The 25,810-nt window shown below is 39.9% G+C and overlaps 1 protein-coding gene across 3 annotated transcripts; it reads right to left on the reverse strand.

Annotated features, from left to right (window-relative positions):
- Window positions 1-629: 629 nt before the first annotated feature.
- Window positions 630-25,810, reverse strand: apaf1 (apoptotic peptidase activating factor 1). 3 transcript variants are annotated; one of them, XM_058773242.1, is made up of 28 exons: window positions 25,663-25,810; window positions 23,926-24,146; window positions 23,651-23,840; window positions 23,374-23,571; window positions 22,707-22,896; window positions 22,514-22,626; window positions 22,036-22,167; window positions 21,635-21,873; window positions 21,299-21,466; window positions 21,095-21,226; window positions 20,893-21,006; window positions 20,221-20,405; window positions 19,997-20,123; window positions 19,786-19,911; window positions 19,401-19,541; window positions 18,150-18,275; window positions 17,693-17,845; window positions 17,243-17,371; window positions 16,529-16,654; window positions 16,303-16,422; window positions 16,093-16,218; window positions 14,965-15,081; window positions 13,945-14,067; window positions 13,192-13,320; window positions 12,165-12,290; window positions 11,243-11,368; window positions 10,059-10,205; window positions 630-1,483 (listed from the first exon to the last, which is right to left on the reverse strand). In XM_058773242.1, the coding sequence occupies exons 2-28, from the start codon at window positions 24,061-24,063 to the stop codon at window positions 1,325-1,327; spliced, it is 3,900 nt and encodes a 1,299-aa protein (XP_058629225.1). In that variant the 5' UTR covers window positions 24,064-24,146; window positions 25,663-25,810; the 3' UTR covers window positions 630-1,324. The 3 variants fall into 3 exon arrangements, with proteins under 3 accessions (XP_058629225.1, XP_058629226.1, XP_058629227.1); XM_058773243.1 differs by lacking the exon at window positions 14,965-15,081; XM_058773244.1 differs by lacking the exons at window positions 630-1,483; window positions 10,059-10,205; window positions 11,243-11,368; ... (8 more) ...; window positions 17,693-17,845; window positions 18,150-18,275 and adding an exon at window positions 18,292-18,797.

Consider the following 25,810-nt stretch of genomic DNA (forward strand, 5'->3'; position numbering starts at 1 on the left):
TAAATCCCTGACGGAGCCTCCCGGTCACATCTCACGCCAACACCCTGCTGTTACCCACCGTTTCTACACTCCAGTACTAAGGACCCGCCTCACGCAGCATTTCACATGGTCCCTGGGACTGCAGTTCAGAAAAGCTGCTGCCGCTCACCCCATTACACTTGCTCTACTTCCTGCTCCGGCTCCGTTTCCCTAAACACAATCCTGCACAAAGCAACTCCTCTCACCCCTAAATAAACACTACATCATACTTACCTCAAAAAGCGCTTTTCACAAACGCTTGCAAACAACTAACGCAATCTACCGCTTCAGCTGACTGCGCATTGCAGCGCTCAGCTCGACAATGACATTTGGACATGACAGTGCGCTGTCTGTTCTCATCAGCCAGCTGCCAGCAGGAAGTGTCAGAAACAGACGGAGCGTGACCGCTGCTGTGTCAGCACTTCCGTGCATTACGCTGCCCTCCTCACACTCAGACACGCGCTCAATACAAATTTTGGGGGGGAATTTAACACTTTACCTGGTACATGCCAAAAACACAATATAACACTTCATATGCAGTAAAGCGCTGGGGGAAAACAAACATGCAAATAACACATTCATCAACATCAATGATGACACACGCACACTACTTGCCTTGGTCCTCCTTGATTGTATTGCATTCACATTACAACATGCTTAAGCACCAAAAACAATTACACTTTCACCTTTTGGTAATCCAATGGTGTGCATGTTTGGACAAATGGGACCCTGGTTACAGCATTTCACTTTCATACCATTACACATTGACTTGCAAGCAATTCCTTTTCACAGACAATGCTGAAATTCGGGTGTAGTTTCTTTGTTTTTCCTCAGCTCATTGAGAAACCTACCCACAAACTGTGCTACATCCCAATGACTTATCTTAAATATAAAGTCTGTAGTCATAAAGTTACAATGAGGCACCTGAGCCTTCGCTACAAATTTTAGTGCAAAAATAAAGCACAACGACTCAAATTGCACTTCTTGCACATTAAGGCATTGGTTCAAAAGCTTGGGCTAAGAAGAAATCCCAGACTGGGCTGTGTACGCTCTCTAAAAAAACAGATACAAAGGCTTCCGTCAATGTGGGTCAGAGTACTTGCCTTCAATTACGACAGCACAAACACGTCATAGAAGAGGACAGATTGTTCAATTCAATATTAGGAAACCTCAGCAAGAAAAAGCATTAAACAAAAATATTATGAATGATTTGGAACTCAATTTCTTGCACTCACAAGGATTCTCCAAAAAATTTTTTTAGTCCTAAACATTTGTACAATACTTAAAACATTTCGTAAAGCAATAGCTAGAGGCTTCCTCCCTCCACCTTCTTTAAAACATAAAGGATTCCAATGCTGTCCACGGTGACAAACGTGGTGAAATCAGCTGACACGTGGATCTTCTTCAGATTGGCTCCCATCGTGTAGAATGTCTGCAAGGCCTCTCCGGTCTCTGCACTCCACCACTGCAACAGTGAAAAAAAAAAAGAAAGAAAAATAAATAAATAAATACAATGAGCAACATTACCTCAATGTCTGTGCATCATTGTAACAATTACAGCATTTTCAACAGCACAACACATGCAAAACTTCAGACACCGACACCTGAGGGTCTCTGTTCCCTACAGCTGCACGGAAACTCAGAAACACAGAGAAAGCAGCAAAGGAAATGTCATCAAACGCATGTTAACAGAACTTCTAAATGAGTGCGAATGCCAGAGGGTTGCGGTGTGATTGTCGTTAGTTTGCCACGCTGAGAAAATGAGGCCACCGCGCAGCTACCAGCCAAACCGTCAGCGACAACAGATGCCTTCGACCGCAGTGCTTGTTTTTAACGGTCTACGCGTGCAGATGCGCAAAACACAGCCCCTGACAGACTCGTTAATCAGGCAGCCCTTTCGGTGAATTAACGGGTCTCGTTTGCATTTAACAACCTCGTTCTCCACAACTTACGGCTATGTGTTGAAAACTCGCACACCAGCCGAGACTGAGTTTTCTGCCCGGTGTACCAAACAGAGGGACAAGACTGCCTTGTGCACATACCACACATTGCTTCGCTCATACAGTTTCTGAAAAATAACATTTTCCTTTACCTGATGGCCTGTGTTCTCAGCTAAGATAGTCTGCTCTGTTATCACCTTGGGTTTTGGAGAGTGTAGAGGCAAAGTGTCAGCACTAAAGGAGTGAGCCAGCCAATTGTGCACACATACGGTGGGTTTAAAAACCCCAGTCAGTCACACCAGACTCATTCATTCATGCCCACGTAGACAGCACAGTGTTCACTGAATTGTTAAGAGATCACAGCCTACCATGCGGGAGGCTCGCAGATACCCCACCTGATTACTTCAACCTTAATATGTTTGGAACATCCGTTTCCTGCCCTCAATGGGTGTGATTCAAGGTAAAGCAGCACGCTTGCGGATGTGATCGCTTTTGTACTAGACAACATCAGTTAACTCAATTGTTTTAGAAAATTTTACACCACTTGGCTTTAATATTCTTTTCTCTGAAACTACTTACAAAAAGAAGCTTGTGTGACGGCAAGCAATGCACAGACCGACGTAGGTAAATTGCAAAAGGTTACGTTTGTAAACGCAGTTGTGTTTCATTCGGACAGGATTAACACAAAATCACCTGACCTCCTCGTGGAAAACTAATTCTGTCCAAAAAGGGCTTAACACAGATTTATTCTTTCCGCTGGATGAACGCGTGCTCTATTTTTTATTTTTATTTTTTCAAAAGTTAAGAAAGTAGCCCTGTGTCAAGGAAACAAACCTTGGACTCGTATGTCTAAACACCACATCTGCCAAGTCAAACACGCTGATGTTTTAGTGCTAGTGCAAGTCGGAATCACTTAAATAGCATTGAATGCATAAATAGGACATTTCTGCTGTACTCTTGCATTGAAACTCAGTGTCCTTACATCAGCATAAAGGCAACGGGCCCAAACGCGACAGCAGATGGAGAGAAAGCATTCTCAAACACAAACTTCACATTCTGGCACCAAAAAAAATAATAAAATCATCATAGGGCACATAAAATATCTGCACATTCAGGCTAAGAAGTGCTATTATGCAACCAGAGTAAAAAAAATGTCACTAGTAAAGAAACAAGACCTCCTTAAATTATTCACCAGGCCAAGGCCAAGTCTGCTACACACAGTGGACAGCATAGTGCAGTCTGGAAAGACACACCTGACCTTGCTCCGCTTCACCCACTACTCGTCTCCAAACGCAAACGCATTGTGCACCTTAAATGCCACACAATTTAAAAAAAAAAAAAAAAACATTTACATGTAGCCAAAGCAGACTAGACTCATTTCTGCAAAAAAAAAAAAAAAACCTGAACGAGAGGACACGATTCGTCCGGACCTCAGCGTCTCAGCCAGGAGAGTGAGTGAAAGGGTTCAAGGAGTGTGTGTTGCATGAATAAGACAGAAAAAAGGACAATTTTATGACTCAAGTGAGTGAAGAATTGCAGACCTCCTCCTGAACCCATCACATTTCTACACACACAAGCAAACGGGGACGGTTCAGGTCAGAAGATCAGTGGTCAGCTGTCATCTTCTGACCCCCGGGGCGCTGTGAAGTTGAGCGACATGCCCGAGGGTATAGCGGTAGTGGCTGCAGTGACCCTGTTACTTGTTCACTCTCACCCCCTGTGCGTTTTGGGTTGTTGACCACCAGCAACGCTGTACGGTGATTGGGTTGGCCAAGCTACAGCTGCTACTCTGTCAAAAACACAATTTTGACTTTAAAGTGAAATTTCCATATGAAACAGGATATTCAAAACCAGGGAACTCTTCTGTTTGTATTCGCTTTTGTAATCTAAAATCTACAATTGTAACGGCAACGTTTGCAGTTTTTAGTGTCACTTCTGCAGCGTCACATGGGAATATCTTGTAGAGTCAAAAACGGATGCTGTGACATACAACTCAAAATAGACTTCTTAAATCATGCTTCTCTGGCCTGCAGTAAAAAAAGCACTTGGGCAGGCCACATTACGTAACAATAACCCCATATACCTCGTCTAACTACACTTCCACAGGAGCAGGGGGAAAACCAGGAGAAGAGGGGGAACCCACCTCAGACTTCAAAGCTAAATTATTCATTTAAGACTCCAAAGGCTGAAATATTCATGTGCGTACAATCCCTTTTCTTTCTTTCCTACAATCTCTTTTATTCTGTTTGTCTTCTTTCTCGCTCTTTCCATTGTCTGCGGTGCGCAGAGGAATCCTCCACTCTGAGAGGAACAGGGGTGTGCGCTGTGCTGTCAGCCCTCAGTAGCATCTTTCCTGTGTGAACACGTTCTGACGGGTCATCTGCCAGGAGTCAGGACCGAATCGCTGACTCGTGGCACCGGCGTGTGTGTCTGCCTGCCCGCCTGCCCGCCCTAAGCTAAACGTTCAGATCTCTTTCAACCAGATAAAGTCAAAATTGAGTCATTACGGGCAGTGAAAAAAAAAAAAAAAAAAAAAAAAAAAAATCGCAACTTGTGGCGTTGCCATCTTTTGGAAGTTTATGAGTTGCTGCGAGCACCTAAAAAGACTACACTGTACACAAGTTTGTCCTCTCAATGGCCGATGTCTGACAAAAAGCCATTTAACATCTCCCCTCTGGACAAAACTGAAATGCAGGACAATTCATCAAGTATAAGACTGGAGGAGTAAGAGACGACATTTAAATAGCAAGTTAAAGGGACCGATCATCAAAAGATGAAAAGTCTACTTGACTAAACGTCGCTTGAACCGCTTTGGCTTGAGAGTAACAGACCAAAATTGTAACTTGTCATACGTTTCAAAAGGCTTTGAATGTATCGTACGAGCCACAGGATAGAAAGGCAATTGATAGTTGGGCAAAGCGGCCATTCCCATTGCTGCACTATGGGTGCACAAGAGAAATGAAGAAAGTGGAGCCTTCAAGTGACAGGTGTTACAATCTGTGTCGAGCTTTCCTGCGGTACAAGTGCTTGTTCTGCCGCTGGCAAACAATGAAAGGAAAAACAAGTGGATAGAGTGAATTCTCTCAGAAACTATTAAATAATGAAAGGCTATAACCAGAAGTAGCGGACAAAAAAAAGCTTCAAAATTAAAAAAAGGAAATGCTTGTTTACCTACAAACAAGTCATCTAACTTTCATTTGGATTAAACTTGGTTTTTCCATACATTTCGCATTGCAAAGTGCATAAAAGGTAGCAATCCTACCTTTACATAAACATTATGCACGTTAAGTCCAAAATTCGCCGCTGAAATTTTTGCACGTTAAAAAAATAAATAACCTCACGTTGTCAATCACATTTACACACTGGCTCCAAAACTTTCCTCCGTCATGAAAAAAATAAAAGAAATATTCGGATCAGTTTGGATTTTCTGCGTTTTCACATCCGTAACAAGCATTTTGATAGGAAAGGATGACAAATACAGAAAAAAAAAGGAAAACCCATACGAAAATTTCAGACTGTGCGCAAGGACCTTTAATCAGTGACAAACTGCTTCTACTACAAAAAAATAAATAAAGTCTTACAATAAAATGTACATTTAAACAGTCTCCAAGCCATTTTATTGCAAATTAACACTTAAAAAAAATTAAAATAATAAAAATCAACTCTACATTACTGACAACTCTGTGTGCATTAGTATTCAATTCAGTTGAGTTAAATCAACTACTCATTGCATATTCCACAATAAAAATCCATCATCATCTAATCTACCCTGGTTTTTCCCTCCATTTCCTCTTTCAGACCCATCTTGACTGTCATTAGACAGAGTGAGTGAACGTTGTGTAGAAACTAAAGTTGTGACAGCGGGACGAGAACAAGCCATCTCCCTTACGCATCCAGACACCTCAGAGGAATTGTGAAACTCTGGTTGTACCGTTGGGTAAAGAGTTGCTACTGCTACAAAACCAATCAAACAGCTTTTTTCTCACTGTTGTTCGACAGCAGAAACAGACAAAGGAAATAGAGAGTCTCTTATTTGCAGGTGAACGCTGTGGTGGGACTCGAAGCAATAAACTGCTGTGATATAAACATTCTGTCTGGTAGAGGTGAAGGTTTGGATGCCCCGGAGCTGATGTGTGTGAATTACTATGAGTCTCCCAACAGCAGCCAAATCCTCCAGAGGACAAACAACACTGTACGTGTGTGAACGAAAAGGAGTCAGGCGGTGTGATTTAATGCGTATGAGCCTCTTCCTCACTAAAGGTGTAATATCCTGGCTGACCTCCTCATCCGTTTCTCCTCCAGGAAATATTTCGGTCTCACACGGAGGAACGCTTTGTCACTCGCACACAGTTACACCAACCATTTGTCTTTTATAAAGGCCACTTTCAGTTTAGCTTTCACTCATAAATCACTCAAGCACACAAAACATTTACCTCTCAGAGTGAAGGGCAAAATGAGTGCATGTACAGTAGCATCATTCTTTATGCACGTTTCCTGCATGCTATCTAACAATTCTGCCTTGACTTTAAATAAATAGGTGACACAATAGCCTGATGCAGACTTCACACATCCTGACAAATGAGAAAGAAAATAAAAGCTGAAGGAAAACAGACAAGGAGACAGTGTGAAAAGACAGATGCCCTGCTGATTTGTCCTTTGCAGATGAAACTGGGTTGGACTGGAGACAGGACATGTCCTGTCTCAATGAGGACAGACAGAGACAAAAGGACAGAACGCTCCTAAAATAACAGATTAATACCGTTTTCCCATTTCAATTAGGGGTGTCAATATTGATGATACAAGTGATGCTTAAATGAAACTGATGTTGTTTTAAAGGGATCGTTCACCCAAAAATGAAAATGCTGTCATTACTCCATCCTCATGTCATTCCAAACCCATTAGACCTTTGTTCATCTTCGGAACACAAATTAAGATATTTGATGAAACCCAAGAGCTTTCTGACCCTGCATATTCAGCAACACAACTGACAAGTTCAAGACCCAAAAAGTTAGCAAGGACATCATTAAAATAGCTACGAGAATACTTTTTGTGCACAAAGAAAACAAATAACGCATGAGTGGTACTGTCATCAATGCACAAACACTGACAGAAAAATAATTACTTTATTCAACAATTTCTTGTCTCTTGTTCTATTCACACAAAGCATTCTTGTAGCACTCTTGAACGTGTCAGTTGTATTGCTGTCTATACAAGGTCAGAAAGCTCTCGAATTTAATCAAAAATACCTTAATTTGTGTTCTGAAGATGAATGAAGGTCTTATACAGTTATGGTTACAAACTCCCTAAATCTATTTTTTGTGATTCATCGTCCAAAAAAATAATAATATATATATATATATAGTTCATCAGATTAAAGATTCTATACATAAAATCAACAAATTCCTTTGGTCACAATGTTCATGTAGTGAAAAATCTCACAATGGAACGTCTCTAGTTTTAAATGGCATGAAATAACTCATTGCTACTACTAGGCAGTTTCACTGACCTCCATGAACACTAACAAAAATTAAGCCGATCCAGCTAATGAAAAAAAGTCAAACTATACGTACGCCTCACGAATTAGTTTGAATCAGTCCGAATCACTGAATCTGCAAGCATTTACTAATGAATCCCTGACTCGCTGTCTGACTCTAAAGCCCGGCTCACACTGTGCGATTTTGGCCACGATTTGGTCGTCTGGGACAAATTTTGAAAATCCTAAAAGATTCCTATAATCCTAGGCTAAAATCCGTAGTCTTTGATCGCTGGTTTGACATGTTCACCGTCAGCCGATTAATGGCCGTTGCGATCAAATTTCACCTCCAACGAAATTCTGGCAGTGTCAGAAGATTTGGCGGACAGTCCTGCAGTGTGACTACCCCTACGACGAATATCAAACTGTCTCCGTTTTTCAAGGCAAGCTATGAGCAGAATTAATGCTAGAGAATTATTCTATCAGCCATAAATTCTGGCGCTCACGGAATTCATCTGATATGTTTCTTTTTTATATAAACACTGGTTGCGCTGCTGTTTTCATGTGGGTGTGTATTAATACATACACTATTCTTCTTAAACACACCGGTATTGCCGCCGTTCGTATACTTTTCATGACAGCCAACATTTCGGCCCCGCATGCAATGCAGTTCGCAGTCACTGGACGTGCATGGGTTGATAATGTAAAACTACGGACAAGTTTTCTTGCACGCACCCGTTTTTAACTCGTCTTGACTGTCGTACAGTCTGACATTAATGACAACTGAGATCGCATAGTGTGACATGATCATCATGTTCGTACAGTCTGACAAGTACAATCCTAAAGGACTTAAAAAAAATAAAATTAAATTAAAAAAAAAAACGCACAGTGTGAGCCCGGCTTAAACAAACTAAGATCTGTTACCGTGAGATTAAACGTGGACGGCGGCAGGCCAGTCAACTCAAGTTGTTTTTGTACTCTGATGGACTGAACTGCAAATGGTGTCAAAGAACAAGCGTCGCTGACGGCTCGATACAAATAGAAACATGTCGTTGACAAACTGCAGAAGGCAGACATCAAAAGATGCAGATGCGGCTGAGAGGCAGATCACCTCAAAGTGAACGCAGAGAGCTGCCGTGCTGAACAAGCTCAAGCATGGCAATATATACTAGACTGTTTCTGCTGTCTGAATGACAAAGCTAAACAGAGTTTAATAGAGCAAACGAGGCTGCTGTCCCTTTGCATTATGACACCTGACAAAATTCAGCTTAAATTGATTACTTTGCTATTCTTTTAAATCTTTTTGGGGTCTTTTGGTCACATTTAATTAACATGATTGGTGATAGAGGAGATGGTGGTGAAAACAGGACAACGTTGCAGGCTGAATTCAAACTTGTGCCGCTACATGAGCACCACAACTCAATGTGCAAACTGCTAGGTCATGGCTCGGACCATTATTTTGCTTTGAAAATGTCAGTTTGCGTCTATATCACATGTCTGAAATAAAAGGGATCCTTCACAGAATCAACTATTGCAATGGAAAACAAACTGACTTCACACAACATCTGCTCCGAAATATAACCGGATCCTGCAGGCAACGTAAATTCTCAAATCGCAACAGAAGTGCTGGAATTGCAGCGTGACAACTCACATCTCACACACCTCCTTCCTTTGTGTGGTCGTAGCAGATTTACGGCAGGTTTGGTTCGGTCTGATGGAGATGTTTGGCTGGGGATTTGGCACCGACGCGTACGATGATTAATTTAGCATTTGATATTATAGACAGCGGGATCCTGAGTGTGAGGACAGCCGGTGATCAATCAGAGCTTATTATCGGGTCTCCGATGGATCCGTCGCTCATGCGCTCGAGCGGAGGGTCAGCCTGATGCAGACGCATTTGATAAACTGACAGATTGATGCGTGATGAAGCATCATTACGCTTGTGACACTTACACAATGTACAGACGGCTCTGAGTATATTAATAAAGAAGTCTCAATGCGTGATGGATAATGGCTGACAGTGTTGATGGAAGTTAGTCTCGCTCCGTTCCTGACATGATAATGTTTCTCTGTGACATGAGCGATCGGACAAGCGTCTGCCTGATAATACAGATGAAATGGTCATGACGTCACAAACCTTCATCTTGGTTGCACTTTTACAGATCTGCACCACGCCTCAAAGAACGCAGGGCAATGGGGATTGTTATAATTATATAATTATTAAAAAAAAAGAAAAAAAAAAGATAAAAATGGAAATAACATTTTCAAATTTAATGATTAACTGTGTTTATTTTAATTTGTATAAATGTATTAAATAGCTGTTAATGCTGTAAATTATTCCTGGCACCCTCATCTCAGACACTCTTAGGCTCATAAGTGTTGTTTTTTTGTTTTGTTTTATCAACAATCAGGCTCCACTGATTCATGCTGCATTTTTTAATTCACCAATCAAGCAAAATAATAAACCTTTTCATTATTTTTCCCCAGCTCTAAATCATAACTGCACATGAAGAATTCTCAGGTTAAATTAATAAAAAAATAAAATGAATAAAAAACCTGCTCTTTTCCAGGGTGCGCCACTAAGCATTTGCCTGTATACAGTGACGTCATCTATATAATGTGTGTACCTTGATGTATCCGCCTGTAGAGACCAGTACTCTGTTATCAGGGGAGAAGTGCAGGTCAGTCAACCATCCACCGTGGAAAGAGTCCATGGAGTCCTTAGTGTCCCGTGAACAGATCTTCAGAAGAGCTCCATCCAGCATGCGCCACAGCTTCAGATACACAACATTGTTACAAAAGTAATGGGTTATCAAAACTGATACAACACAACGTAGATTTCACAAAAGTGTATTTATAATGCATCAATGCTTCTTGTAACAATCAGAAATTGCGTGTGAGAAGATAAAACACACCAAATACGAATATATATATATCCTTATTTACAGCACTAAAGCCGGATTTACAGATAAGTGATGTGTGTGTTTTGCAGTAAGGTGTGTTAAACAGAGACGTGAGCTTCGAAAATCACCACAGGCCATGAATTATAACATCACAGCATCTCTCTTTTTGTGGTTCTCTCACTTTCTCTCTTTGCAAGAACCATCTTTAATTGATGAGGTAGATTTTTTCTTTACAGTTCTGAGCACCGGGCCTGTCCCCACAAGAAAAACTCAAAAGAAAGGAGGCTGAGTTTTGAGGTTTCAAAGTGTATTTGTTCCTACATCACTTTTCTTAACATCTCTATTTGCTCTCAATGTGGCCATAATGTCTGCTCACATTTACAGTTACCCAAAATTCACAATTATTGATTACTTTTGCCCATCACAATTTCTTCACAACCATATTTGTGATTGATTATTTAATTAGAGAAACTAGTCACCTATAATGTGTAGAATTTAAAAAAAAAAGTGTGAAGTTAATATGTAGAACTGTTGCCAACACAGCTGTCAAAAAAAAAAAAAAAAAAAAAAAAAAGTGACAGGGAAGCACAACTACCAGGAACAAAAAAAAAACTGATTGTAAGACATACTGTATTGCTAATTTTGAAGGGTTTTTTTGTTTTTTGTTTTTTACAAAAAGATCTGAGAGTACTTTTATTAGGCATCATTACTGGCTTTTTGGTTATTAAAAATAGAGAGAAAGTAAAAAAAAAAATAAAAAAAAAAAGAGGGATGGGGTCGCAAATGTCAAAAATCCTCAACATACCAAATCATACCAAAATCTTTCTGAAGCTTGATCAAGGTCACAAACAGATCTTTACTCCTTTTAACACAGATGATTCACAGTTTGAAGCAGCTTAAGATTATACCCTGATTTCTCCATTGTCGTCGCCCGTCGCAAGTTGCTTGTTGTCCCAAGAAAAACGGCAGCTACGGACGCAGTCCTTGTGTCCCATCAGCAAAAAAGTCATCTCCCACGAGGCACTGCCCCACACCTTAGGGAACAAAATCAACAGTTATAAGCCATTTTACTGCATGAACTGAACAAGAGCAAATCTGATAACATCGTTATTTTGTGCTGTAAAATATTTTGAAGAGATCTAATGTCACTTTTAATAGATCTCTTTGTGAAAGTGTTAATCTAATAAATGGAATCAGAACAAGGTTGAGCAAATGATCCAAACTGCTGCTTGAAATTTGTTTTTCCATCTCTAATTTTAGTCAGAGTTAGTCATTATTTGTGGCGGGTCCATTTGGCATGAATTATTTTTCTGATCAGCTCTCCAAATTCACTTTGCCGTCCTCTCTCTCTCTCGTCTGGCAGACAGACGTGAACATGGCATCTCATTAGAAAGCTCTTCTGGTATAGGCGGTGTCATACGGAGCGAGAGAACTTCATCTCATTACGCTCTCAGATGAGCAGACTGGACTCTGACCTCTGATACCACAAACAGAGGACGTCATGCGTGTGTGTACGTGTATCTGTGAGCTTTTGTACTGTGCTCACACAAAGTTAATTAGGCAGAATTTGGCTGTACATGGCATCATTAAGGCAATCACCCAGGGCTCAGTAAAGATACTCCAGGTAGTCACCTAGCACAGTCCTTATGCTGTACCAACACAGACTCACACCTACAGTAAACACAAACTAACAGTGTAACGGGAGCAGGTGTTCCCACAGTCAGAGTCCAGAATCTAAACACAGAGGCGGCCAAAGCTCAGAGTTTAGGGTGAACAATATCTTGTCCGCTGACACTGATCTGATGTATGAATCTGTGCCTCTTCTCTGACCTTAGCAGTCCTATCGGCCGATGTGGTGGCAAAGAGACATCCATCAGAGGACACGTCACATGACAAGACAGCACCCTTATGACACTCGAGGTTTTGCAGCATCTGACCTCTGTCCAGATCCCAGACCTGCAACAAAAAGAAACAGAGTGCTTTGCTGAAAACAGCAGGAGGAGCATTGCATTAATATGGTACACTTCAGTGTCCCACGATTTGATTTAAATAAATTAAAACTTTGAAAATTGAAATGCATGACAATTATAAACGTATCTAAACAAAAAAACAAGGGAACCTTAATATGAAAGGTTGCTATAGTTTTAAACATTCAAGTATATATTTTGGCCTCTCACCTCAGATGACTACAAAAAAAAAGAAAACTACACTTAGTCTGTTATCTTATTTTTTAGATCCTACAAAGTTAAAGCCTAATTTATACTAAATTTCCACTCCTGTTAACCAGTTAGGTGTAGTCAATTTTAAACAGTCATTGTATTCTTTTTTTTTTTTTCCATTCTTTTTCTATTCCTAGATAATTACACCACTACCTAAAATCCATTTCAAACTATTTAGACCTCATACAAACATAACAGAAAATCAAAATCGCTTTTATAATTTTCTGAGACTTTAAATAGAGGCTAAGCACCTCTTTTTATAGATATAGACCAAATTTAAATGGTTCAGGCTGATTTTTGTACCCTATTTGTGGAAAGTGGCAGGAAGTTGTGGACCATGTAAACAGTCTTTCCCACAGAAGCCCTGATTACAACTGGGGTGAAGTGTAACGACGACTGCTGATGAGATCCTAAAAAAAGCTGTTTGCAAGTGATTAAGTGCATGCATCACCTAATTATCATGATTGACTGTGCTTTCAGTCCACAATTTGGGCTTGATAACCATGTTTTGCACAGAAAGCAATGCAGTCTATAGAAGAGTTAAATGAGGTCTACACGTCATCCTTTATACTCTGTGCACGCTTTAGATGGATTCATTCACTGGCGAATGCAGAGAAGTTAGTAGAGGTTCTGTTCACCTTGACAGTGCCATCAAACGACCAAGAGAACAGGTGAGAGGAAGTAGAGTTGTTCAACAGATGAAACTTCCTGACCGGCTCCTTATGGCCCTCCAGCACCAGACACTCACCTGTCCTCCACTTCCACACCTGCAGACAAAGACAATACTCATCCTCTCAAAAGTTAACATTGACATTTAAGGTCTCCTGAAACTGATTTGCCAAGCATATAGCATTGAAGTATTGATTTTGGTTCAAAGTGATAAACGTTCTTAGTACTACAGTCTACTATCCATTCTTACAGAATTTTAATGTGCATGCAGCAGCTCACAACTATCAGTTACTAAACAGTTTTCACCCCCTCACACATCCTCTGCTTGTCATCAACGTCACAATCAATCAATGAGCCCTGTAATGACCCAGTGCCTAAAACACCTCTAACACAACAGCTGCAGCAGAAGTTTGTGAGCATGTGGCATAATTACTAAATTGCAAATTGGTAGACTTGTCATTCAACTCTCCTCACAGCCTGAAAATAATGCATATAAAAAGGTTATACCAAAAGTGTAATAATATTGTCACATCCCAACACAAATACAGACATTTGTCCTCACTGAAAGAATAATTCTGCACAAGGTAGACAAAACTTTCAGGGGAAGAAAAAAAAAAAAAAAAAAAGTGCAAGTATGATTCCACATAAACATGAATGTTTGGTTAATTGTAAAAAAAAAATAGACCACATCTTTTTTTTTTTTATGAGAAACAGTCAATTACCCGGACAGTAGTGTCTTCTGAGGATGTGATGAGGGTTTCACCATCATCGGTGAACTGACAGTGGTGAACAGTCCTAGTATGACCTGTGAGCGGTGATGTTCTTCCAGATGGAACCTCCAACACCTTCAGACAGACAGACAGAGTAAAACTGTTCAAATGCAACTGCGACTTTATTTTATTTGAATTTACTTAATTGTGTACAGTTATTTTGCATACACCTACTTTAAAAAATGAGAAAATAAATATGGTGACCAAATAAGAAAAATGTGACCACAAAATGTTCAGCAAACCTTTATATCTTATGGGGGGGGGGACAACTGTGTGACATTTGACATTACCCAAAAAACAAAAAAAAGACTAAGTAATGAATTCATTAACTAAAAGACTCAAATATATAGATATAAATAATCTTAGGCCTGAGCTACTAATGACACTCATTCAGCTGTAATCTCAAACCTCGGCAGCAATACATCATGTAAATGCGATTATGATAAAGTGAACACTTAAAGATGGGTTAGTTTGCCCGTGTCTGGCATTCAGAAAAGCCAGACTGACTATTGGCCCTCTCTGCTGCATCTAAATCTTCAAAACGCAAACTTCAAAAGCTGCCTGGGGCTACGGGAGCGTGTGCTGTGTTTTTAGAAAGTAAATAAGAGGTATTTTTGCTTGCGGGACTGGTGTTCTTGTCTTGCATGCGCATGATCAAATGCAGTGAAAATGCAGATTTCAGAAGACCAGAATAAATGTGTACAGAACTGTCAGCTCTGAAGTTACATGATTCTTCTGAAATCAGTCTAAAACGCTGATTTGGTGCTCAAAAATAATTTCTAATGATGAAAACAGCTGTGCAGCTTAATATTGTTGTGAAATATTAATCTTTTTTTCCCTGAATTCTTTGGAAAGTTCAACAGCATTATTTCAAATAGATTTTTTGAAACATTGTAAAGAAAAGGTCACCAGTAAAAATCACTGTAAGTGTGAACAGCCTGTAACATTTCACATACTTGCCTCTCACTGTACCTGCACTGTACCTGTCTCTAGCCCTAGCGCCAGCACAAAATCACGCTGTAAGTTCAGCAGCTGCAAGGCTCTCCATCCAACGTTCTTCAGAAACTGCCTAACTTTCACTCTTCCTGTCTGCGCACACATATACACAAACAAATACCTCCTCTCTCAATTTTTCCACTCACTTCAATAATGCCAGGTCTCTCCTTTGGCGGGGGGGGGGGTGGACAAGAGATGCAAGAAACCCACCATTACAGACTAACTGCATTTATTAAAAGACAATTGCTTTAGTAGTGAGCTGTTCACATCTGCCATGTTCTGCACAGTACAGTAACAATTTGGTGCCCTCTGGTGTTTCATAATATTACCAACATTACTGCAGATGAAGGAAAGAAAAAAAAAAGCTGCAAATAACTTTATAAAATGTTATCAAACATTTAAAAAAAGGAAAAAAAAGTTAAAATGGGCAGCTCTATCAACACCACAATTACCATTAAAATAATTCAATTAGTTTAAAAAAAGTTGAAAAATAAAATGTAAAGCAAAAAAAAAAAATTAATTGTGTAATTGTCTGTTGTAAACAGTATGTCAGTGACTTCATTTGTACTAGAACGGGTACATTCTTTAAAGTTTTTTTTACTGCTTTTCTAAATCCATCTGTCCATCTCTCTTTCAAGTGAACTCACACAATCAGGCAGAGATGGAGAGGAGCAATCTAAATAAGTGGCTGTTTGGCAGTAAACAGGTGTAACGTAAGATTGAGAGAACACAGCTTATTTTATCAGTCAGCTGTTACCTCTAGGCATCCCCGCTGTCCCCGATGCACCAGTCACATCTATTACACTACAGTACACACTGTGCAACACAGGAGGACAACGCTCGCCTCCAGCACGACGACATTCAGTAGAGAGAGGAGGGAAGGGACGGGTTTGGGAAAGGAAGGGCGAGAGATTAGAGGGCTGAGTGCAGTTGACAGCCATGGCAAATCTCATTGCTGGAGGTGAGTCAAAACACCCACAAGCATCCTGAAGGCTATTTTTGCCCAGAGTGCTTTGCATGCTCATCCAAAAACCCAAGAAATTGAGTGGAGTATTAGGAAGAGAACATTGGCGATAATGATAACCCACAGGTGAGCTGAAATACCTGTGCAGTTCCATCCTCAGTTCCCAAGGCCACAAACGAAGCATTTCTGCTGATGCAAGTACAGCGAATCCTGGATGGCAGCTCTTCGCTCTCGAACAGAACGGCACCTGCTGATCCGGTCCGTACCTGATTGCAGAGTTAGATGTCATAGCTTGCTGCTGTTTTTTGGTTGATTGCATGTATTGCAAGCAAGTCTCTGGTGGACCGTACCTGTAATCTGTTTCTGCTGTCTGGTGCCACTATTGTAACATCACTGTGGGAGAAGAGAACATCAGAATCCCTCTTCAGAGCCGCAGCAGAGGAGGTGTGAACCCGATCTGTCTCCCACAGCTAGACAAGCATAAACACTTGTTGTGATAACAGGTCAATACTGTTCAAACAATAACTGCAAAAAATCTGTCACACTACAGGAAGAGAGGGACCAAAGCTAGCTTACCCTGATGGTCTGATCATCAGAAGAGGACAACAGGAGTGAGCCATCGGGTGAAAACTGGACACAGTGAACCCAGCTCAGGTGGCCATTGCATTCGGCTTTCTTTTTACTGGTCTCAAAGTTCCACAACTTAAAATAAATAAATAATTCCCAGCATTAACAAATCAGGCTTACCATTTTCCATGTTTTCTACACTGCCGTTCATAATATTCCTACTTTCAGCAATGAATTAAATTGATCAACTGATGGTAAAGAAATTACAAATGATTTTCAAATAAGTAATACTTTTGAACTACTAGAACTAATTGAACTAATAATTTTGCATTTATTTTCAACTTTTTATTCAAAGAAACCTGTTATGGTTTCTATTTTTATTTTTAAATCAGGCATCACAGGAATAAGTAACATTTAAAAGATTAAAATAGAAAAAGTTACTAAATTTCACACTATTACTGTATTTATCAAATAAATACAGCCTCAATGAGAAGATACCTCACCAACCTCAAACTTAGACACTTAGACGTTGCTTGGACATATAAACTAAAACAACTAAGGGGTAGATTTCAACTGAATATAAAAAATTCCGGTCTTTTGGTCACACAAAACTATCATATGGAAACAAATGCTAACCCAGAGTTAAGTGAAGAGGAAAAATGTGTTTGGAAATGCTATCTACAGCATAATTCAAATATATTTTCACTTTGTGTTGTGCTGTACCTCTACAGTGTAATGAGAGAGTGCAACGGCCAGCAGGCTGCTGTTGGGACACGCGTGGCAGTACTGCACTGTGCTCAGACGACTCGTCTTCATCTCCAACAGCATGTCTGACGTCTTCACGTCAAACACCTACATGCATACAACACAGACGATATACAAAGTTAACACAAACCATGAGCACAGGGGAAACCCATGCATTTAAAAAAATTAATAAATATCCCATCTTCCAACAACTTCAGTAAACTGATAGAGGAATTTGCATTTTATGAATGCTTTTATTTGAATTGGTGCATTAAAGTACATTATCATAAGATTATGCCTGTTAAATTTAAGTGTTTGTGTGATTGATGTGAATCATATATAAAAAGCTGTTACAGGCACCAAATCAAAAATATTGAGTGGCGATGCCAACTCCTCTCATTTCACAACACCACTCACAAAATCACTTACAAACACAGCATTTCTGGCAGCACAAATGATCCGTGAGCCATCGGCCGACCAAGTGCTGCATTTCACGATGGCTTTTATTTCATCGTCAGTCTCTGGGAAAAAACTATTGACATCAATTGATTTCCACTCGTTCGCAGATGACACCTCAAACAGCTGACAGATACAAAAGACAACAGCGCAAGAAACACAGATAAGAACACCTGTACTGACCAAAGATGATCCAGCAGTTTGACACGCTTATAAATGTATATGTAAACAAATAGATGACGTTGTAGATTGTTATTTTTATTCTATATAAAAAAGGTTTAATTCTATAAAAAAAAAAAAAATGCATTAAAATTAAAACACTAAAAAACATGCATTAAATAAGCAAGCAAATTAATAATCAAATGCAATAAATATGCAAGTAAAACAGCTAGCTAGTAAATAAATCAAAGCAAAGAAACAGTCAAGCAACCTTCAAGGTGCCGTCACTGGATGAAGTGGCGAGGTAGGTGTCGTTAGGAGAAAAGCAACAGTGATTGACAGGTTCCATGTGTCCAAACATAGTGTTCTGAGAGCTCGGCTTGTTGGGGTTCCATAGCTGCAAGAAAAATGAAGATGGAAAGAAGTGAAAGAGGGCAAAAAGGTAAGACGAATAGAAGAAAGGGATAGCGTATGCTTTGTGTAGGGGTCTTGATCACTCTGTCAGGGTCTATTGAACAGGACAGCCTATATAAGAGAAGAACATATTTAGTCTGCAGGAAGTGTCTTGTATTCAACACATCTGCTGTTACATTCTCCAAATCTCATTTCAGGGTGTTTCTTTTGCTCCTCATGCAGAGATATTCCACGAAATGCCCCTTTTGTGCTCACGCCTCCACCGGGGGGGGTGCTCTCATTACGTTTCTGACACCCGTGCTCGCTCACTCTCCGTTTTCGCACTCTCAAATGAATACAGCTCAACTGCAGACTCCTGCTGTCACACTCCTACAGATCTCCCACAATTCTCTGCAAATTTCACAAGCTGTAAAATTACACGGCTGCCCCGTTCCCCTCCTCTGCTGTTCTGAGCGAGCGTCCTACCAGCTGTCATTCTCATTACTCATGTTCACCAAATCTGCCTCTAAATGTGGAAAGAGGAAATGGAGGGTGCGGGAAAAAAAGTGCAGATGAGATTTAATTATCAAACTCTTCGGAGCGCCACTACTACACGCCTGCTTTCTGCACTGGCCATTCTTTTAGGCTGGTTTTATTAAAGATTTTTAAAAACAACCACGAATTCATAAGTTATCACTCTGAGAAAATGCTTCACTGGAGTGGCTAATGAAATAACTTGGTAACTTACTGAACAATCGTGACTCAAAAGGAATATGCCAAGTGTTACACAAAATCAGTTCATTAGAATATAATTACTTACCAAGTACTCATACAACAACGTACTTAAGCGAGTAATTAATGAATAAAATTCTAGTATTAAAAAAGCTAAATAAAAATATAAACAATTCTAAATCTAAATAAAACAATAAGTTATAATACTAAACTACTAAAAATTCTAACAAAAAAAATCTAAAACTTCCGAAGTAAAAAAAAAAAACCTAGTAAAAATGAAGAATTCTAAAAATTCAAAAAGTTAAAAAACAAATAAATAAAACTACTATCTTATAATTTTCACTACTAAAAACTAACATTTTAAAAAGTACAAATTCAAACTCTAAAAACCTCTCACCTTAGTGTTGGTGAATTTGTCGTTTGAGCAGGTGGCCAGCAGGACACGTCGGCCTGTATTGGTGAACTGGCAGTGGTTTATCTGCTCCTCGTGTTCCTCCCAAAACTCTCTGATAAGAGTACCTTGCTCAACACTCCACAACTACAACACACAAAACAAACCTCATTCTCCTGACTGAGTTTTGAGCAATGTTAACAGAACTTTACCACATAATGACAGTATAGAGTCTGAAGTCTGTTCAACAAAAAGGAAAAGAAACAGTTTACACATTCGTAACAGAATGAGACTGAATATTTAAAAAAATAAATAAATCTGGAGCAAACTATTCCCCTACAGAAAGATACTGACCAACAAAAAAAGTGGGCGCAGAGACAGACACACTAACCTTAACCTTCCTGTCACTGGAGCAGGTTGCAATGTAACGGTCATCTGGAGAAAAGGCACAGCACAGAATGTCTTCGTCATGAGCCTGAAGCTCCATAAGTTTCTCTCCAGAGGTTGTTTTAAACAGCTGTTGAGTACAAAAAGACAAATTTGGCCATTGCATAATACTGCCAAATGTCAAGACAAACAGCAGGACACAAATTGATATTTACCCGCAGCGCCTTGTTGGTCCCACAAGAGGCGATTTTACTCCCATCTTTGGAGAAGCAAGCATAGTAAACAGACCCCTGGTGAGGATGCATGACCAGCCGAGACAAACTGTCCTGATTATTTTTGTTCCTAAAAAGTCAAAACACGCTTTTAAATCAAAATCAATCTGATTTCAATCTGATCTACTACATGAAAGTTACTGTGTGAGGCAGTGACCGATGCATACATCCAGTCCAGATAGAGCTGCCCTCTGCTGGCCCTCTTCTGCGCCTGCATCAAGGCCTGTCTGTAAACCTCTGAACACACGGGCTGAGACAGAGCCAACTGCACTACGTCAGGAAACGGCCTCTGCTCCAAATGATGTCCGTTTAAAGACAGGAACTCCTGAAACTGCAGTCTCACCTCGCTGTTCTGTGTGAAAACGCCACAATTTGTCATTAAACAAAACAGGAGGTGGTGTGTTATTGTGGCTAATATCATGACAGTGGTTTTATTAGCAATAAAACATTCACATAATAATTCTGAACGTTCTATTGCTTTCATACGGTTTTGCTAATTAAAAAAAATTAAAGCACAAAGAGTTAAGAGCAAACGTTTTTCTTAGTTTTAAGTTAACTTTTATAATCAATTTGAAATGCACCACTTTAATTTAAAATACACACAAAAAATTTAAAATTTAATTACACAAACCCTTTTAAAAACAAGCCATTATCAAATGTTTATCATATGTATGGGTGTCCAGACTGAGGCACAACAATCAAATAGTGACATTTGGCAATCTGGCTTGTTTATACAAACTGTATTCTGTGCCAATTTCATGTAAATACTTTATTTGAGCAGTCTAAACTGATTAAGACATGGAATACCAATAGAAATGAAAACTTAATAGTATAAATACCTCTTTGTCTAGTATTTCACCGTATTCTACGTAGTCGTTGATAAGATGGGCAGATCCCATAAACTGAGCTTTCTCTTTGACCCAGTCCAAGGAAAACATCAGTGAATAAAGCTCCTGAAATGAGAGAACTGAATGTTCATGATGTACCAGTTCTCATTAGAAGATTCTACACAAGAAATGTTAGGCCATACTGTAACATTACCTTAGACAGTCCCGCTTTAGCCATGTGGTACGGGAGGAAGCGGTACCAATACGAACGGTCTATATCTCCAGAGCTGGGTGGCCTTTCATTATAGAAGTGCTGGTACTGACGGACCAGCTTTTTATGCAGTTCCTACAGGAAACATGACAATTCAGACTTTGCTCTCTGGTGGTCTCTCATGAAAAGACATGCAACATAACTCACAGCAATTTGATCACGATTCTGTTCGATGAGAAAGTCCAGCTGCAGATCATGAAGGTAATAGTGGTATGGTCGCTGGTTACAGTCTCGAAACAGCAGAGATTTATTCACAAACTCCTGTAGGACGTCCTCCACTTCCTCCAACTCCAGATCCCACAACACTGACAGAACCTGCATGACAGAAAACAAATAAAATCCAACAACAAAGAGACTAGTTTACATTGGGGGGGGCATCCATCCTTGTCACATTTGCAAGTACAATATAACAAAAGCATTTTAACGGCATTGATTCTGTATCTAGCACTACTTAAGTAGTTGGCAACAGATTTTAAGCCTGACCTTAGCAGGCACTTTAACGTCTTTCTGCATGATGCTCAGGTCTCGGTACAGATCTTGGTGTTCGGGCTCCAAAACCTGCAGGCTGGCATCCATGGCCTGGTCCAGAGCTTCATAGTCGTAGGACGATGACTTGCGGATCCGCTTGAACTGCTTCTTCTGCAGCTGTCGCAGGTAGTATCTCCAGCGGTCAGGGAACTCTCTCAATAAAGCTCCAATGAGAGAAACAACCAGAGGAGAACCTAACAGGAGAAACGTTTACAATGGTAAGGTGTGTAAAGGACTACACCAATGGTACTTCATTACTATAACCATAGTATCAAGTACTATTACTCTGTTAGGTGCTGAGTCACGTTTGATCATGTTAGAGGTTCAGGTTCAGTTTTGCATAAAGTTATTCGTACCTTTACATTCGCTCACAATGCTGCGGGCCTGTTCTGGAAGTTTCTGTGGTTTCCCGTTAACATACAAAGCAAGAATTTCCAGGGCTTTCTCCTCATCTAGACCACTCTCAAAAGGCACTTCGAAGCTTGTACCTACACACAAACAGAGAAGCACACACAAACATGAACCCTTACTTTTGAATGAAATTAGGATGTTAAATGAATTACGCAAGATAACCGCAACAATATAGACAAAGGAACATTTCTCTCATAACCTCAGCTGAAAATAGCTTATCTCCAAGACCAGCTGCTCTCCATTATCAGAGTTATGCAATTTCATTTAGTTCAGGATTTGCCTTGGATTTTTTTCAGATTTCAAACTCAGGCAGGCACAAGATCCACCTAGACACAGACTAACCTAGAATCTTTTTAAAGAATATCCACTGTGTAGTTGGCCCAGAATCCAGCTACGCAACCCAAACTAAAATGAACTACTCACCGCTTACAGAGTCGGCCAGTCCTCGATTGCGAGTGGTCAGAAGAACCCTGCACTGGATATCAAAGGACCTGAGAGTAGAGCTGTCCCAGACGTCGTCCAGAATCAGCAGGCACCTGATGGATGAATATAAGAGAAAGGGGCTGATGTTCTGAGTAAATAAAGTGAACTAATACCATATCCTTCCAGCACTCACCTGGGGAACCTGCGCAGCATTAGGAACCGTAGGCGCTCTTTGGCCTCCTCCACGGAGCAGGGTGGCCGCTGACTGGCTTCTGAACTTTGACCCTGCTCCAAACGGAAACATAAAGACTGCATCCTTACCAACAGGTCTGCCCGCTCACATTGGCCGACAGAAAGCCAGTGAACGCCACCTGGAAAACACTCTGAGCAACAGAAAGAAAAATAAATAAATTACAATTATTTTCAGCCCTGTAGTCTCTTAGAAAATAAACTCTTAAAACATACTTTCACACTGTCAATGATTTTTCATTGAATTCATTTGTCCACCATTATTTTAAAACATGCATATTTTTCTTTTTGATTTTCACTCAGTACAGAATATATTATAGATTCACAAAAAAAGCAAATAAACAAAAAAGCTAAATAAAATAAAAATAAGCTAAAACAAAACTTAAAAGCAAAACCAAAAAAAAAAAAAACACTAAACAAATAAAAACAGAATAAATAAATAGAAATAAAGACAGAATCAATAAAATAACAAATCAAATGCATAAAAATCTAAAATTTTCAATTTATCCAGATTTATGCAGCGCTAGCCTGGAAACACCCAAATTAGAAAGGTGTACATTTAAAAATACTAAAGCCTTCTTTAATAAAATCCTAAATCCTAAAGTCGTTACCCTTAATGAGGGCACGGTCTCGGACAGCCTCGGCAGCCATCACAGACTTCCCTGAGCCAGCCATGCCAAACACAGTGACCCAGCCCGGCGTATTCTGCAGTCGGTACAGCTTCTCCCGGATCAGGTTGAGCAGAGTGGGTCGGCTCACAAACACCACGGGTCTCTGAGGCACGCCACCTTCACTGAGAATCGCCTGGACTAGAATAAAAACACAAAAACTCCAGCATCTCATACCAACCTTCTTCAAAAACAAGTTCATACACGTCCAAGTGGTTACCAGAGGGAGATAGTCCATCAGCAAAGCTCCTCTCTCCCTCAGGGCTGAGGAGAGGCAGGTCACTATGAAGGATGCTGGCCAGATCGCCATAACTCTCCCTGATCAGCGCATTGTAGAAGGAGATGTAGGCCCGATTGTCTTTCCTCAATAGCACCTCTAGCAGGGCTGCAGCCTGCTCTCTTCTAGTGGGCTGGAGAAGCAGGAAAAAGGAAAACTTGACTTACATTGACTTTTTATACAAGTAAAATGGAGCATGTTTGAACACCACAACAAACCTTGCTAAGCACCCTTGATTCTTCATCATTTGTCAGGACGCCGTCGCTGACCATGTGGTCCATCAAATAGGAGGCCTTGATGTCCTGCTCCAGAGTGGCTTTGGAGCGCAGCAGGCAGCTGCGAGCGCGTTCCTCCATCTCCACATAAGCTGCGGTGCTCTTCTGAGGAACACTGCACTTAACTGATGGTTACTTAGTGCAACAGGGCAGGATACATTGAACTATGTGGGGAAAAAGCACAATTTTAATTACTAAACCTGGGGCCATAATACAGAAAAATCCAAATCCTAACACTTACTGGTTTAGTAACCATGGCGAATTCTGTTAGAATCTTATTTACAACATTTCATTTTTCACATCCTAACTTTAGACTTGAGGTCCGTTCACACCAAGTTTCAATTATTGGTTAATTCTATGAGAATAGAGAAGTCCACACTACAACTGTAACGATAACAGAAATATCATCGTTGGAACCACTTTCAGAACGATTTGTGGAAGTGGAACGGTTTGTGGAAGACGACAAATGCAGCATGTTCTTACAAAAAAAACAATGTTATTGTGCATTGGTGTGGACACTAATATAGTTATCTTTATAGTTAACATTCTAGGTGTGATCAGGCCTTAGGGGTGGGAGAATTATGTAACGCAGCCTCAGGTCAACCTTTGGTTCATTTAGAAATTAACATTTTAGGCAACAACCTGCTCCTTATTGATTTTAAATGTTACAGTCCCGATCCTGGCTTCTGATTGGTCAGCACATAAAATCCACTAAATGGTAAAATATGAATCATATCACTGCACAAGGCTGATTGCCAGTTCAGTTGCATTGCAATTAGGCCACCAACTAATCTAGCAGAAGGATGAATTTTAGTAAACTAACGGTTTTATAATAATATATAATAGTAATAAATGTGTTCTTAATAAATGCTGTTACTATTTAATACTCTAAAATAGTAACAGTAGCAGCTTTGAACATTAATTTTGTTGCTCAACAACATTCAGTTAAGCAAGGCACTAACGTTACATCGTCCAGCGGAAGGAAGCCACAAGAACCTTTTAATAATGATATATTTTGTCCTTGATATTTTTACTATTAAGTCGTTAAAAATATGGAACTTCAGGCCTTGCTGTATGGCAAATTCAGTCATAGCTTCAAATTCTAAGCTGCATAGTACTAAAGACTATAGGGATTTTGACAGTAGCCTACATAACATCCTCCTTCAAACCATTATCTAAAAATTCAGTCAAGTGCCTAAACGTTTTAACTGGTAGTGTATGACAGGCCTTATCAAACGGATCACATATAACCGATAACAGGTCACAAGATAATAAACAAAATGAGAAGCCTGTTTAACAAGTGTTCCAAAACCAAAACTAAAACTAGACTTTATTAACAAAAATACAGATGTGGATATGCTGTTATGTAGTACGTGTAGTTACGGTCATGTCACTGAATAAGTAGAAAAACGGTCTGTCTCTCAATGTAAAATTTAAATATGTTGTGAATAATTCACGCCAACAAGCGCACGCGTCCAAAAAAATATAATTAATGTTATATTAGTTCAGCGGAGAAACTACCAGAACGACTTACAAAAATAAAATGAATTCGACACACTTAATTTATAGACTCAGGTGTGGTTAATCAGCCTATAGTAACGTGAGTGGTGATTGTTAACTGACTTCGGATCAGTTAGAGAAAAAATCTAAATGAATTTTAAAAGACACGGTCATACTTACAGATATTGTGCTTCGAGAAAAATTAGAGAGACATGAGAGAACATTTCCTGCTAAACAGACACAAATGACTTTCAGTATGATATTCCAAAGAAACCCAGTTAAAGCCCAATTGTCCGCCCCTAAAGTGTGCGCTTCCTGCTTTTTGACA

Source organism: Onychostoma macrolepis, chromosome 04 (assembly GCF_012432095.1).
Source record: "Onychostoma macrolepis isolate SWU-2019 chromosome 04, ASM1243209v1, whole genome shotgun sequence".
NCBI classification, from domain to species: Eukaryota; Metazoa; Chordata; class Actinopteri; order Cypriniformes; family Cyprinidae; genus Onychostoma; species Onychostoma macrolepis.

Excerpts from the sequence above, each read along its gene's own strand:
- apaf1 (XM_058773242.1), bottom strand. The coding sequence starts at position 24,063 with ATGGAGGAACGCGCTCGCAGCTGCCTGCTGCGCTCCAAAGCCACTCTG. Across the intron at positions 23,572-23,650 it reads TGATGGACTATCTCCCTCTG|TCCAGGCGATTCTCAGTGAA; the intron begins GTAACCACTTGG and ends TTTTTATTCTAG. Across the intron at positions 20,124-20,220 it reads CAGCTCTATCTGGACTGGAT|GAACAAAAATAATCAGGACA; the intron begins GTATGCATCGGT and ends TTGACTTTTTAG.